The sequence below is a fragment of the Podarcis raffonei genome, chromosome 7 (genome assembly GCF_027172205.1).
Source record: "Podarcis raffonei isolate rPodRaf1 chromosome 7, rPodRaf1.pri, whole genome shotgun sequence".
In the NCBI taxonomy this organism is placed as follows: Eukaryota; Metazoa; Chordata; class Lepidosauria; order Squamata; family Lacertidae; genus Podarcis; species Podarcis raffonei.
In genome coordinates, this window is record NC_070608.1 from 67,536,826 (window position 1) to 67,552,013 (window position 15,188).

The following is a 15,188-nucleotide window of genomic DNA, read 5'->3' on the forward strand; positions in this document are numbered from 1 at the left end:
TAGTCATTGGACACCATCACCATTATTTATTAGATTTGTAAACATTCCTGACCACTGGTCATGCTGATGGAAGCTGGACTTTGACAGCATCTGGAAGTCACCAGTTTGGGGAAGCTGGGTCTAAGCAAATGTATGCAGAGATGCTGGGCCAGCTATAAAATAAAAATGGTCCCTGAACATTTAAACTGTGGTTTTAGATCATTCAAAGTCCTTCCAGTTCAAGCAACTGCTGCCACAGTCATAACAAAAACCACCAAAGAGTGCAAAGTGTTCTTGCACACTGGAAACCTAACCAAGATAACATTAGCTGTACTCCTTAGTGATTATAAGTGATAATCCAAAACATTTAAACAATACCATACCCCCCCACAAGGCCTTTAACCTAATGCTTTCCATCTTGCCTTTTTCAGCCCTGAATCCACATTTTCCTCTCTAAAAACCATTTGTGTTTTCTCATCTCTACTTTTTCAACATGTTTACACACGAAGCGCTTTGGTACTAAATCCTCTGTGTGATGACCAGTTGGCTCCATCTGCCATCCAATCCTTTTTTAAAAACACTGTTAGGTGTTAGAGCTGGGAGATATCTGGTTTTCAGCTTTGCGGCTAAACATCGTGATTAAACTGATATATCACAATGTCTGAAATAAAGATGGAGCTATGCAGAGACACTGGCTGGCTTCACTGTTTTCCCCACGGTGTGATTTTTGCATAGCGCAGACACACACATTTTGATTCACAATCTATTGCCTGCTCAAAAACTATGAAACTGATGTCACAAGATGGACTTCAAACAGGTTTTGGACGATATTACCGCTATATCGCCCAGGCCTGTTAGGTGTGTTTTTGTTTGTTTGTTTGATGGAGGTGTGGCAGAGATTCTGCTTACGCCATGTAGCCACAGGGCAGGTTCCTAGGAAACTGCCTCATACCAGGTGAGACTATTTGCTCATCTAGTTCAGTTGTGTTGACACCAAACAGCAGTGGATTTCATGGCTTTCAATCCCTCCTAGCCCTACCAGAAGATTCTGTAGATCCTCTACCATTAAGCCATGGTCCCTTATTCCATTCACACCCTTGAGATTCGAAAGGTTTTTGACTACTGAGAAGAACTACTTTAACATTTATTTAAGGAGCCAGGCAACACAATGCTGAACAGCCTTGGAACGTCTGTCTGCAAATTAAAGAAATTGGGTGTTTTGTTTTTGTCCGGATTAAAGAGAAGAAGAAGAAGAAGAAGAAGAAGAAGAAGAAGAAGAAGAAGAAGAAGAAGAAGAAGAAGAAAGGCTGTGTTGCAGCTTACAACACAATGGCACCCTGTGAGGTTGAAAAACATCAAACAGAAGGCAAAAACAAAATACCCGTCCATCTGTAACCGAAACAAGCTAAACACTGACTCCACAATTGTTTCTGAATTGTGCGTCCTGTTCCTACTTGTGTAACTGTGTCTGCAAGACTCACCGGGCAGGCAGTTCACATATTTGATTGTGGCCCAGATCCAGAACTTCCAGCTTCCTGCTATCGCAGACCCATTCAGGGAGGCTCTCGAGGTGGTTTCTGCACAAGGGAGGCAACAAACGAACAGGTTAAGAGGTATGGAAAAACTAGCATATGTGTTTTAAACCAGGATAGGCAATGCAATGAAATGTTTGGGGCCGCAGGCCAGACACAATCATCTGTTGTTTCAACCCAGTCACTCATCTTGGAATGGAGTTCGCCACACAAATCAAGGTTTCCACAATTCTCAACCCACAACCTGCAAAATGATGTCATGCAGTTCAACAACAAGAGCTTATTGTTGATCATGAGCACCACAGGTGCATCTAACAGTAACATGTGGCAATAGCGCTTTGCTTTGCTTGGGAGCAGGAAGCAAAAGCAAATGAACGCTGTAGAAAACGCTAATAGCAACTGGAATAGCAACCTGTTCACAGTAGCTTCCTTTCAAAAATGTAGCTTTTCTTACACGCTCGCCTATGTTTCCATTGTATATATTTAGGATTTGCCAGTGCACTTTTTTGAATGCTCATTAAATTCAATGCAGCCAACTGGAGGCAGCCAGATGTTGCTAGACTCCAACAACCAGCAGCTCCAGCAGTCAGCATGGTCAACGGTCAGGGATGATGTGAACTGCAATCTAACAACCTCTGGAGGGTCCTACATTGACCTGTCCTGGACTTATAGATCAATCTTGTCTTCAAAGATTTTTTACAGCACAACGAGTGTGTGTACCAAAATTCCAAAACACTCTGCACAGAAACTTCCAAGATGGCATTTTCACCGGAACTAGAGTTTAGACAAAGGAAACAGGGTCAGTGGCAATTCAACCAGATTCAGGAGAACTCCCAAGAACCGTATTCCTTCATTACCAATATTTACTCTACAAATGAAAGTTTGTGCCCACAAATACATCCTGCTGTATGGATCTCTTTTTCTTTGGTGGGTTTTAAATAAGGCAACAGAGCAGGATGTTTAGCTATTTTCTTATTCAGTCCAGGGGAAGTTTACACAAAATGCTGGCTTGCAGCTCTGTCCTGCTCTGTCCTTTACACTATCAACAGTGCTTTGCTTATAGTGAACTGAGTACATTTCCAGTAGAATACCAGCTTGGAAAATAAGGGGATTTTTTTTTTAAAAGGCTTTACTCGTCCCTAACACAGCTTTAAGCTGAAACGTATTTGCAGGAAGACAAATAGTGCATCATTCACATTTTGGGGTTGTGCAATAAATGCCATGTTAATCAAAGATATGAGAAAAGAAAGTGAATATATAATCTTGTTATGAAAACAAGCTGTCAACATAGCTAGCCTCAGATATTGGGAAGTCAAATATTCCTCATTACGATGACTTGTGGAAATAAGGGTGGGGGGGAGGGCACACTGATTTTTCTAATAAATTACTTATCCATGCGCACATACTGATGAGATTCTGGCACGCAAATACATTGACTCATGCACTTGTATGCTTCAAGTCACTGGCAGCACCCTCAGGCAACACCCTTGTCTCTTTGGTGCTCTTGTTTAGACAAAACAGTTGTTTCGCTCTTTAGGACAACTCAAGGTCTGGTGCTCTTTTTAAAACAAAAAAACAAAACAAACCACCCACAACAATGCTCAAAAACGCAAATGACCTCCTCTGCTTAGAATCATGTTGTTTTAATCCTAGTGTGCAGGCTCTTGCAGGCAACAGAAACAGCATCGCATGCATGGAATCGGAAAACTGTTCTCTTTTTTTAATCTAGCTGTGTTGGTGTAAGTGCCCTCAGCGGATGTTCCGCAGGAGGGAAGGGAGACAGAGGTACCAAGCAAAACCAAAGCACATGAGTACGCAATGGGAGTGAATCTTCCTGTCCCCACAGATTTGTTTTAACAACCCTAGGGTCATACATTATTGTTTGTAAGGGGATTTCCCTCAGCGATACAAATTAACCCAGGCATGGGCAAACTCGGCCCTCCAGATGTTTTGGGACTACAACTCCCATCATCCCTAGCTAACAGGACCAGTGGTCAGCGAGGATGGGAGTTGTAGTCCCAAAACCTCGGGAGGGCTGGGTTTGCTTATGCCTGGATTAAGCACTGTGATTCGAGAGAGAGTCCATGTATAAGCCAAGGCCTTTAAGATAGGGCTATTTTACTAGTGCGCCTAAAGATCTGCTCCGCAGTGTAATTTGAAAAATAACCCAGGTCCAATGCTGCAGTGTGTCTGAAACACACTCACAAACTTAACCAGTTGTATTTGGCTGTGCCTTTTAAGACCCAGAAAACACTCTTCAGATGATGATGATTTAAATCACCAGACCTCAGAATGAACACATCAATTTGTAGAAGTCATCTTCACAACGAGGAATAAATGGAGTCTTGACATTCCAACACACATTTTGACAGATCGATTAAAATAAATAAAATTTTAATTTTAAGTGAATAAAATTCTAGCGCGTGCGTGCATGCACACAGCAGCTAAATGGGGGGGGGGGGAGATTCCCTTATTCCAACCTCTCTGAGGGATGACGTAGACAGAAAATTAACCAAAGTACAGAGACCAGCAGCAGGCTGTGGGATTTTAAAATGGGTTTCAGAACGCCACAGCCTTTTTTCAACTTAGGTTGGCAGCCATTACATGTAATGCCAAACTACAGTAGAAGATGGAAGTAGGGAGGAGAGAATAAATAAGGAAAGCTCATGCAAACTAATGGATCAATCCTGAACAGTAACCCCAGCTACTTGTGTGTCTCCACCAGCCCTCTTAGCAAGGCTACAGTAATTTTTGTTTCAGCCATGCTAGCACCGTGTTTTCAAAAAGGTATATTAGGGCTTACCTAGAAACATCCATGTAAGTCAGATAGTTCGGAACTGGATACACATCAAGGTGAACAAGTTCTGTGAAAGGAACACAATTAATATATACCAGAAACAAAGAAAAATTAGCATTGAAAATAATGCACTACTTCCTATTTCCCAGGTTTGTTGTTTCCCCATCGTGCAAGTTGTACATCGCACACAGTAAGGAATATTTAATATGGCTTAAAGGGGTCTTCAATAGACATAGTACAGTGGTACCTTGGTACTCAAACTCAATCCATTCTGGGAGTCCTGAAACTGTTCAAAAACCAAGGCACGGCTTCCGATTGCCTGCAGGAGCTTCCTGCACTCAAGCAGAAGCTGCATCGGACATTCGGCTTCTGAAAAACGTTCGCAAACTGGAACACTTACTTCCAGGTTTGTGGCGTTCAGGAGCCAAGCTGTTCGAGTACCAAGGTACCACTGTACACCAGATAGTGGTTTCTTCCATTTCTCCTTAGCTTTCAACAGACATAGCTATGTTATTTAGGAAAGTTTTCCTGCTGCTGCTACTTCCTAAAATGCAGTCTCAAATCAGTTCTGGGATCTGAACTGCAAGTACAGTAAGTTACAAAATCTGAGAGCCCGAGGAATATTTTTATCCCCAGAACTAAGACATTCTTAAGGTTTGATTCGTGTGCTTGTGATGCACCACTTCAGACTGCCAGGAGGCAGAGAGAGAAATTCATGATTGCAGAATTCACCACACACACAAACACACACAAACACAAACACAAACACACACACACACACACACACACACACACACCACCCATACAGAAAACATCCACATCAATAGTTAAATCCTCTTCCCAACGTCTAGTATTCTGCAGGGTGGAATTTTTCACTTTTCATGGTATAGAGCAGCATTCAATCACCGACTGACCCTGTCTGCAGTGATACAACCCAGACATAGGTTCATCTCCTGAGCGAGAACTAGGCTTATGGTAAATCAATGATTCCTCACCCAATCATTTCCCAAGGCTATTCTTCACACAGCATCACCAACAGCACTTCATTGCACTGCCTTTCGTTTGTAGACAAGAAGTCTATCCTAACACCCTCTTGACCTTACATTAAATCCTTCAACTCATGATTAGCAGCCATATCCATTTTTATGCACAGAACTAACAAAGCCCAATCCTACAATTACAACGTTCATCAGTCCAGGAATCCATTGAAACAATGGTGTGGCAATGCTTGGATTTTGCTGCCAATTTCTGAAACCCATGCCACAGCTCAACTATATGGTTATGCACAGGGGAATTTAGGGCAGTCTTTTCTCTCTCTTTTTAATCAAAAAGGGCTAAGAGGTTACACAACAAACCAATCACCATGAACTTAGGGCCTATCTGCAGTCCAGAGGTGGGAGACGGCAGAAGAAAGAACGAGAGCTACTGCTGCCTGTTCGTAACTCACTGAGCTCAGCTGCCTACTTCAATCAATTCTTCAGTGCTTCCAGCAGAGAGAGAGAAGACCTCAAGGTCCTATGCTCAGCAGAAACAGCTTTATGCAAAAGACAGTTGTGCAAATCCACTTTATTTGCATAATTTATACAAGTGGACTTTTTTGGCCCGAGGGTTGTTCTCGCTGCAGAAAATGCTTAGCCCACTCTGAAAACCAGAGCAAGGGACAACAGGCTTTCCTGTTACATGTGTCATGATGAAGTCCAAAGGAAACTAAAAAAAGAAATGATACAACAAAGAGGCATGTGGCACCTTAAAAACTAACAAATGTTAATATGGCATAAGCATTTGTTAAAGACACATGGAGTGTGACCCTCAGTTTTCAGGCAGAGTGTGTGTATATATATATATGCACACACAAGTGCACACAGGTGTTAAGGGGGGAGGAATGTTAAAGGTTGGAGATAAACGGCAACGGAATGTGAAAATATAGCCTGTGACAGAACTTAAATGCATGCTAAATGGTCCTTCCCAGCAGCAGCAGTTGGTGACAACACAACCATCACAGAATTGTTGCATAAATTAACACCAATGTAAAAGGTAAAGGGGCCCCTGACCATTAGGTCCAGTCATGACCGACTCTGGGGTTGCAGCGCTCATCTAACTTTACTGGCTGAGGGAGCCGGCGTACAGCTTCCGGGTCATGTGGCCAGCATGACTAAGCCGCTTCTGGCGAACCAGAGCAGCGCACGGAAACGCCATTTACCTTCCTGCCAGAGCGGTACCTATTTATCTACTTGCACTTTGACGTGTTTTCGAACTGCTAGGTTGGCAGGAGCAGGGACTGAGCAACGGGAGCTCACCCCGTCGCAGGGATTCAAACCGCCAACCTTCTGATCGGCAAGTCCTAGGCTCTGTGGTTTAACCCACAGCGCCACCCACGTCCCAACACCAATGTAGGGAAGCCAAAAACCTGAAATTTTGCAGTAGGCGTCAGACAGGCAGCAGGCTTTGGACTGAAATTATCGGTTACCTATGGTATGTTGTCATCTTCACAGAAAGTCAAGGCCAATCGCTCCAGTATTTCAGTAACATTTATGTGAGGTAAGCTGAATGCTTAAAATGCACAGTATGGATGCATTATTATTCATTTCTGACTGACACTGGCATAGTGGTCCTCTAAATGGTTTGTATCGTGCTGTGCGCTAGGGGCTGGATGAATCCTGAACCTAAATACGGCATGCAAATCCACTGTAAGACGAGCAGACCAGAAAACACCTAGTCCTTGTCTGAACTGCCTTCAAAGCGAACTTACCATTTGAAGTGGCGTAAAGAGCTTTAAGCAAATATCCGCTGATTTTGAGGCTGACCAGCTGGTTTCTTTCACAGTGCAGTATTTCAACGTTGTTGAAGATGGTGGCGTCGAGTTCGCCTAGTTTATTGTCCCGAAGATCGAGCTGGGTGACGTGATGTAGGAAATCAGCGCCGTCCGCCACCAACCTCCTAATGACATTTAACCTGGAGTAAGAGAGGGAGAAAAAGAATTATGCTGTTGATGGGCGTATGTCAGCAAGAGGTTGGAAAGCTGAAGTTTTGGCTCTAAAACTATCATTTTCTCAGTGTCCCAAGCAAAAATAAAATACAAGCCCAAAATCTGGTGCTCAAATGGGCCCTGTTTTTATGAAAAGCTCATAGTGACTCACATGGAGGTCCCCAATGGTCTCCTTTCAAACGTTTAGTTCTAAGTAACACTACATCTTCAAGCACTCCCCAGGTCATACACTAGACCCTTTCGCTGAAAATCTTGGAACCCATCACTGATAGGTTGTGAGGCAAACAGCATGAACTGCTCCCAAGTATCTGTCCCTCATTTCGCTGGGGCATTAGAGGATGCTGAGAGATAGCTCGGTTGGTAGAGCATGAGACTCTTAATTTCAGGGTTAAGGGTTTGAGCCCCATGGTGGGTGAAAGATTCCTGTATTGCAAGGAGTTGGAATAAATGATCCTTGTGGGCCCTTCTAGCTCTGCAGTTCCATAAACTGGCAGGTTGCATTTTTATCATCATTTTTGCAGTTTTGCTACTGGAGATTGTGCCTATGCAAAATGAAGCTTGATACTGCTCTGATTAGTTCTGAACTGGTTGCAGCCAAAGTGGGGTTCCGTTCAGCTTAACCATATGCATCCTTCTTGCAATCAGGACATACGCTGAATAATCCCAGTCAATGAAAACATGCATTTTCCAAAGTGCAGCGAACATCAACATTCACATATGAACACCAACAATCCCAGATCACTTACCACTGTCAACATGAATTGATGGCGTATGACTGACAAAGAGGGAGATATACACCAGTGTATGCTGACAACTCTTACTTTGAGTGGATGTTAGTACTTGGTGCATTTCAGAGATTTTGCTTATACACAAAATTCTTCCGGGATTGCAGATGTTCAAATGGGAATGCGACATTCCCCAAACTTAGGACTTCCACTATAATATATGAATACCTTCCTAGACTAAAGCACTGCTTTGAATTCCTCAGAGGATAAAAAAGTGGGGAAGAGGGGTTTATAAACATGAAGCTCTGCACATATTCCAAGTTCTCCATTTGGGAAAGGCATTATATTAAAAGTTTACATCCCACCCAAATCCCAACACTTGACAATGGTGATGTGATCCAATAGGTCAGTATTTTATATTTGGGGTGGGTCACCCAAACCCATACATGCCCATATTATAAATCATGGCAGGTCGAGAGAACTTGTCCTGCTCAGTCCTTGACTTGCTGCAGAAACAAAGGTGATCTATAAAAAGCAGCCACCTGTACCATTTCATTGCACTCTGAAGAGTTCAGTTTTATTTTCAGTGCTGAGCTGACAAGATCGATTAAATCACACAATCAGTAGAATGCTTTGGGGGGCAATGAAAGCTCTGGAAGGACCAGGACTGCACTTCTTTCTTTTTTTAAGTGCTCTCATCCCTAGATTACACCATATGCCATCTTCTAGCATGCATAAGTTAACTCCTCAACCTGCTCTAACTCCTTAACCCATTAAAACACAGGCATCTCCCTGAAGCTGTATTTGGAATTATCAGGCAATGCCCAAAACCTATGAGCATTTTAAGAATTTTGTATGATATGTACATTGTTTTAAATGTTGTATTTTTAAAATAAAAAAATTCTATTCAGTTTGGATGAGGCGGAGAGAAGAGAAGGCCCCACCCATCAGCAGATGTCATTGGTGACATCAGTTGATGGGTAAAGGGGCATGGTTTAGGGAAAATGGCCTCATGGGCCAAACCAGACCTTTTGGCAGGCCAAAACTGGCCCACAGGTCCTAACCCTGAGGTAAGGGATTGAATCCCTCACATACAAGGTCAAGAGTATTTGCATGAGGATGAGAAATTACCACATTTTTTGCTCTATAAGACGCACCAGACCACAAGACGCACCTAGTTTTGGGAGGAGGAAAACAAGAAAAAATATATTCTGAATCTCAGAAGCCAGAACAGCAAGAGGGATCACTGCGCAGTGAAAGCAGCAATCCCTCTTGCTGTTCTGGCTTCTGGGATAGTTGCGCAGCCTGCATTCGCTCCATAAGAAGCACACACATTTCCCCTTACTTTTTAGGAGGGAAAAAGTGAGTCTTATACAGCAAAAAATATGGTATTTCTGGTTGGTTAAAACAGTTCATTTCTCGATTTTGCAGGCTAATGTAATAATATGACAACTAAACACTGCCAAGCCTACATTTATTGGAGAAGAAGTCACTCTTAATTTGATCGCTTGCATGAAAAAAGCAGAGATATTTAACAAACATCACCCCTAGCACTAAATGCCCTTGATCGAAAGTTCAGCATCTGCATATGAAATTTGTGACCAGTCATAGCCAATATCTTGAAACGATGCGGACAGCAATCTTCACTCTTGAGCTTCACCCGTTCTCTCGCAAGATTACATACCTTAGATCTACATGTTTGATGTGTGGCATTCTGTTCAGCGCCTGCAAGCAGAGCGTTTCCATGCAGTTTCCAGACATGCAGAGTTTGTCCATGGCAGGCAGCTTCTCTAACACCTCGGGAATGCCGCTGAACTCGTTGAAAGAAAGACCCAGGTAGTTAAGCTGGGGCATCCTTTCCAACTCAGCGGGAAGGCTCTGGAGGAAGTTCCCATCCAACAAGAAGGTCTGTAAGCTATTGAAGAGAAGAGGTGGTTGTTAATAGCAGCATAACCCCCCGCCCCCCAAAAAACAACTCTTTATAAACATGTATTGCAGCAACTCCAAAGGACCTTCTGGCAGTTCCCCTGTTGTAAGAAGTGAGGTTACAGTAAGGTCACCCTGGATTTACAAATCAGTCCCCTGACAAAATCCTACCATTCCTATTAAAGTTGAAAAGTGTCCCCGGATTCATTGAAAAAAATCTGGTAACCTTAGGTTACAGGGAACCGGGCAGAGGGCCTTCCTGGTAGTGGCACCCGCCCTGTGGAATGCCCTCCCATCAGATGTCAAACTGATAAACAACGACACGACTTTTAGGAGACATCTGAAGGCAGCCCTGTATCGGGAAGCTTCTAATGTGCGATGCTCTGTTGTGTTTTTGTATATCCTGTTGGAAGCCACCCAGAGTGGCTGGGGGAACTGAGTCAGATGGATGGAGCACAATCAATCAATATTATTATTATTGTTGTTGTTGTTGTTGTTGCCATATTCTGGACCCAAGTGAAGGTGCTAGTATACAAGAGTTTTTCACAGCTTAAGTCCTCTGTATGTGAAGAAGTGAGTAATACACAGGCACTTTTGCTGGCCGTTACAGATTTAGTTGTGCTTAGGCGTTTAACACACACTTTTGCCATGACTCAGGCATCATTGACCCAGGCTAACCCTCTGGGAGGAGTCAGTGCACTCAGAGTTCATGCTGCCCTTGGCGATCTGTACCTACTTGTTCATATCACCGACGGCTGCTGGAATACTTCTGAGTGCATTGCAGGACACGTTGAGCTCAGTCAAGGTTGGAATGCTGCAGACTGCCAATGGGAACTCTCCTAAATGATTGTTGGAAAGGTTAAGGCTCCTCAGCTTACTGAACCTATGATTGGGAGGGGGGAGAGAGGAGAGAAGGAGTAAAACAAAACAATAAATTGTGTATTAAATTAAGGCAGTGTTATGCAGAAGAAGTGAACTACCCATAGACTGTCACCAAGCGGCTGCTTAAGCCACACAAATTTATTTTCCGCAGCGCTAAGAAAACAATTAGCAATAAGATGCTGGAAGATCTTCCGTATTAATGGTATTCTCTACCAACGTGTTTCCTCAATGACAAAAGGTGCAGGCTTAGGAGGGGAAAATATAGTTGGGGGTGATCAAGGGGTTTGCAATAGTGTCCTTAAAACCCCAGGCGCTTACAATTAGAAACTCAGTCGCAGCTCAAATATGTCATACAAAGTAGGCAAGCTTGCAGAGTTTTAAATGCGGTTATTTAAATCTCTGTGCCTATCTTGCATCAGCAGCCATTGATCATGCCAGTAGTATGGCTGGTGCAAAACTGGAGACACACAAATTCAGAATTATTTCCCCCCAATTATTATTCTCTTAACTGGGAAAGGATGAATACTTGGAGCAACCTTGACAAAGACTTCCTTGACAGTATGTACAGACACCTAAGGCAACACATCTCTGAGTCAAAATGATTATTTTTTTCCTGAAGGACAGAAATTCCTCCTGGTGTTTAGTATAAATCCTACTTTCCTGCAATTCAGCCTTATAGAAGTACCCTTAAAGGACTACAAAGGTGCTATTTATTTCAATATATACCATGATAAGTTACCATTTGTATTTACCACCCCTAGTTCCAAAATGTTCTGGAAAGTGATCAGCCCTCAATAATTTTTGTTTTATCAGCAAACAAGCTGCACAGACAAACACCTTTTCTGAAGATGGCAGCTGTGTTGCCCCTGCTGCAGCAAAAACAGCTAAGATTCTCATGGCACTGTAAACAAGCGCCTAAAACCAAGAAATCAGTCATCTTCCCATTTGTGAAAGGTTGCATAGCTGGTCACATGGTGTTGATTTTTAATCACCAGAAAGTGGCATTTACAAGCTTTTGTTTTAATGCCCTGTGCTTCATTTATCCCAAAGTTTTGCTAAAAACCTGTTCAAACTTTTCCCAAGTTTCTGCCTGCAATCGTGAGAGCTAGAAACCCATTCTATTTTTAAAAATGCAATCTCAGTTTGTCACCATGTAGTGGCAGGTTCTGCAATCTGAGAAATATTCCATGATCTGCAGCACAACCATAGTCTTGAAAATCCCTACACACACACACACACACACACACACACAGAGAGAGAGAGAGAGAGAGAGAGAGAGAGAGAGAGAGAGAGAGATGGAGAGAGACCCAATGTAAACCAATTGTACTAAATTATAAGTCCCATGGGAGGTGTGTGGATTTAAGGGCTTTTTGAGCAGAAAATATGCACTGCGTCGCTTCGCTCTGTTTGTCTGTCATGACTTTACAATCAGACAGAAAATCCTCACCAGAAGCTTTCGAATTTCAGTAAAGCCAGCAAGTGAATCACTGTTAAGTTTTCAATTAGCAGCACTTGTCAGAAAGCAGTTTCTTAGCACCTTAATTAGACTTCTCTCACCCTGGGTAACTGCTCTTTAAAAAAGCAAACTAATTCCATAAGGGGTTTTTTTGGGGGGGGTTGGTTTTTTTAAAGGCTTCCCTTGGAAAGGGGAAATTATTCTTTAATTCCTCCTTGGTTATCCCAGCATCCCCAAAGCAGAACTTGCCCCTGAACTTAGGCCCATCTTGATTGCAAGAAAAAAGGGGAGGGGGAAAAACGTGAAGTGATTACTCAAGGAAGAAAGGGGACAATCCAAGTTACCAAGACTGCATGTGCAGCCACATTGTTCAGGTTGCCTAACAACAGGGAGTAGGGTGTGTGTGTGTGTGCCTGCAGGCAACCCGCTAAAGGACTGAATGCAAAGATCTGTGTCAGCTTCAGATGGATGAGAGGAATCTCTTTTCCTGACGAAGTTCACTAGAGGGCTTTGTTTTCCCTTCATTCAATCTCCTCTCAGTGCATGATGGGAGTGAGGGAGAGTCATGGAATATACACACCCATAAGAACAGAGGCAATCACAGTATCCATCAAGCATCAAGTAAAGGGACCCCTGACCATTAGGTCCAGTCGTGGCCGACTCTGGGGTTGCAGCGCTCATCTCGCTTTATTGGCCGAGGGAGCTTGCGTACAGCTTCCAGGTCATGTGGCCAGCATGACTAAGCCGCTTCTGGCGAACCAGAGCAGCGCACGGAAACGCCATTTACCTTCCCGCTGGAGTGGTACCTATTTATCTACTTGCACTTTGACGTGCTTTTGAACTGCTAGGTTGGCAGGAGCAGGGACCGAGCAACGGGAGCTCACCCTGTCGCGGGGATTCAAACCACCGACCCTCTGATCGGCAAGTCCTAGGCTCTGTGGTTTAACCCACAGCGCCACCCACGTCCCCAAGCATCAAGTACCACATCCCAAAAGCACCTGCAGTCAGAGGACTCCCCCAAGGATAGCATCCTTCCTCCCCACCCACCACCAACAGAACTAGGGCAAGAAATTCCTTGGAAAGAATGGAGCTCAGCATTGATAACCGGGCTGATCCACAAAGTCCAGCTCAGGCATAACTGCTTAGACCAGCCACTGCTTATTAGTCAGAAAACAAGGGGCATTTTCTTAAAAAATAAAGAATTCCCAAAATGGCCCTGAGAACTTCTAGAGCTCACAAAATGTTGAAGCTATAGAATTTAGAAAACACTAGAATTAGTCATTATCTAAAGAGAGAACTGTCTGGGTGGTACTGAATGCTGAACTTTGCTGATGCCATTTGATGTGGTGAGAAGGTCAAACAAATGAGGAAACCAAAGCTAAATAGGTTGCCATTCCTTGATGACGAACATCAACACTCCAGCCATTTCCCCCCACAGTTTCCCCCTCCCCGTTATAGTAAAAATATCTAAACAGAAAATATTAGTGCATATTGTTACAAATATGAAAAAGTTTAGCTGTGACCCTGCCTACCCAAATGCTATTTGTATTCATACAATTTAATTATACCTAAAACGATGCACCACACATATTCCCAAAATGGGGGGAAATGCATTTCCTAATAGAAACTCTTGTTTGCTTATGCTCTCTTCCTTCTCCACACCTTACTGCTCCAAGTAAACTTCACTATAAATACTGCAGACCAGGTTCATTCAAACCAACTGTGCAACTGAGGACTCTCTACTGTCTTCCACATACTTGCCTACTTTAGTCTAGCCAGTATAATCCAGTTAATTACCAATTATTGACATACCTTTAGATAGTATCTTCAACTTAACCCAAAAGTAAATGTCCTGATTCCAAGGGCAAAAGGTAAGATGTACATTGGTGACCATTTCTTTCCAAAAAAAATATAAAAAAATCCCTAAGTACTCCTACAAGCATACCCCATATGATAGTAATTTGCCCTGAGGTTCAGAGCAACACCAGCATAAATGTGGTTTGGTTTTATTATTACACATTAAACGTGAGAAGGGTTCGGTATTTGGGGGGGGGATACTTTTAAAATAGTTGTCGTCGTTCAGTCGTGTCCAATTCTTCGTGACCCCATGGACCAGAGCACGAATAGTACTTAAATCAAAGTATGACATATTTCATTCTGAAATATCTGGCCTTATCATTACAGTGGTCCCTTGGTTTACGAACTTAAGCCCATTCTTAAACCAAAGCGTTCTTAAACCAAGGCGTGCTTTCCCATAGCAGCAGGGGACTCAATTTACAAATGGAACACACTCAACAGGAAGCAAAACATGTTCTGCTTCCAAGGCAAAGTTCACAAACCAAAACACCTACTTCCAGGTTTGAGGCATTCTTAATCCAAGTTGTTCATAAACTAAGCTATTCTTAAACCAAGGTACCACTGTACTCTAAAATCTAAGCTCCATCTTTGTTTCATCTCTCTCATACCTGCTCATAAACAAGAGGCCCTAAAATTTTTGGGAGTAATCCCTTCATTGTGTGAACTGCACCGAGGATTCTTTTTTTACAGATTTGTTACCTCGCAATTCACTTCATAAGGTCTTATTCACTGGCCGAAGCATTGTCTCATTTCAAAGAAGGGTAATAAAGGAGGTCTGTCCGACTCCCACACGAGTTGTCCACCCCGCGCAGGGCAGTGGCGCCCTCTATTCTACCACACTGAATTCATGCCTCTCTCACATGCTAAAAATTTCCAGTGTCAAGTTTATCTGGAGAAATTTTTTATCTTTCACCTTTCCCCAACCTGAAAGAAGAGCTGTTACAATAGGATTGCTCTTTTCATCACAAACACACATTTCATTTTTGAACCATAAAAGGGCCTGTAATGGAATTCCTCCACAACTCTGCTCTAAATCTCAAGCCAACTT

General features: G+C 43.0%; 1 protein-coding gene across 2 annotated transcripts in view; it reads right to left on the minus strand.

Moving 5' to 3' along the window:
- PHLPP1 (PH domain and leucine rich repeat protein phosphatase 1) overlaps positions 1–15,188 on the minus strand; it is a 162,656-nt gene that overhangs the window by 37,955 nt on the left and 109,513 nt on the right. For both annotated transcript variants that reach the window (XR_008331573.1, XM_053397055.1), the window contains exons 5-9: positions 10,682–10,828; positions 9,704–9,934; positions 7,058–7,260; positions 4,315–4,375; positions 1,461–1,556 (exon numbers count right to left, since the gene is read on the minus strand). Coding sequence is in view for 1 of the 2 variants with exons in the window: in XM_053397055.1 (XP_053253030.1) it covers positions 1,461–1,556; positions 4,315–4,375; positions 7,058–7,260; positions 9,704–9,934; positions 10,682–10,828 (738 nt within the window). In the remaining variant the exon portion in view is untranslated. The remainder of the gene's footprint in view (positions 1–1,460; positions 1,557–4,314; positions 4,376–7,057; positions 7,261–9,703; positions 9,935–10,681; positions 10,829–15,188) is intronic.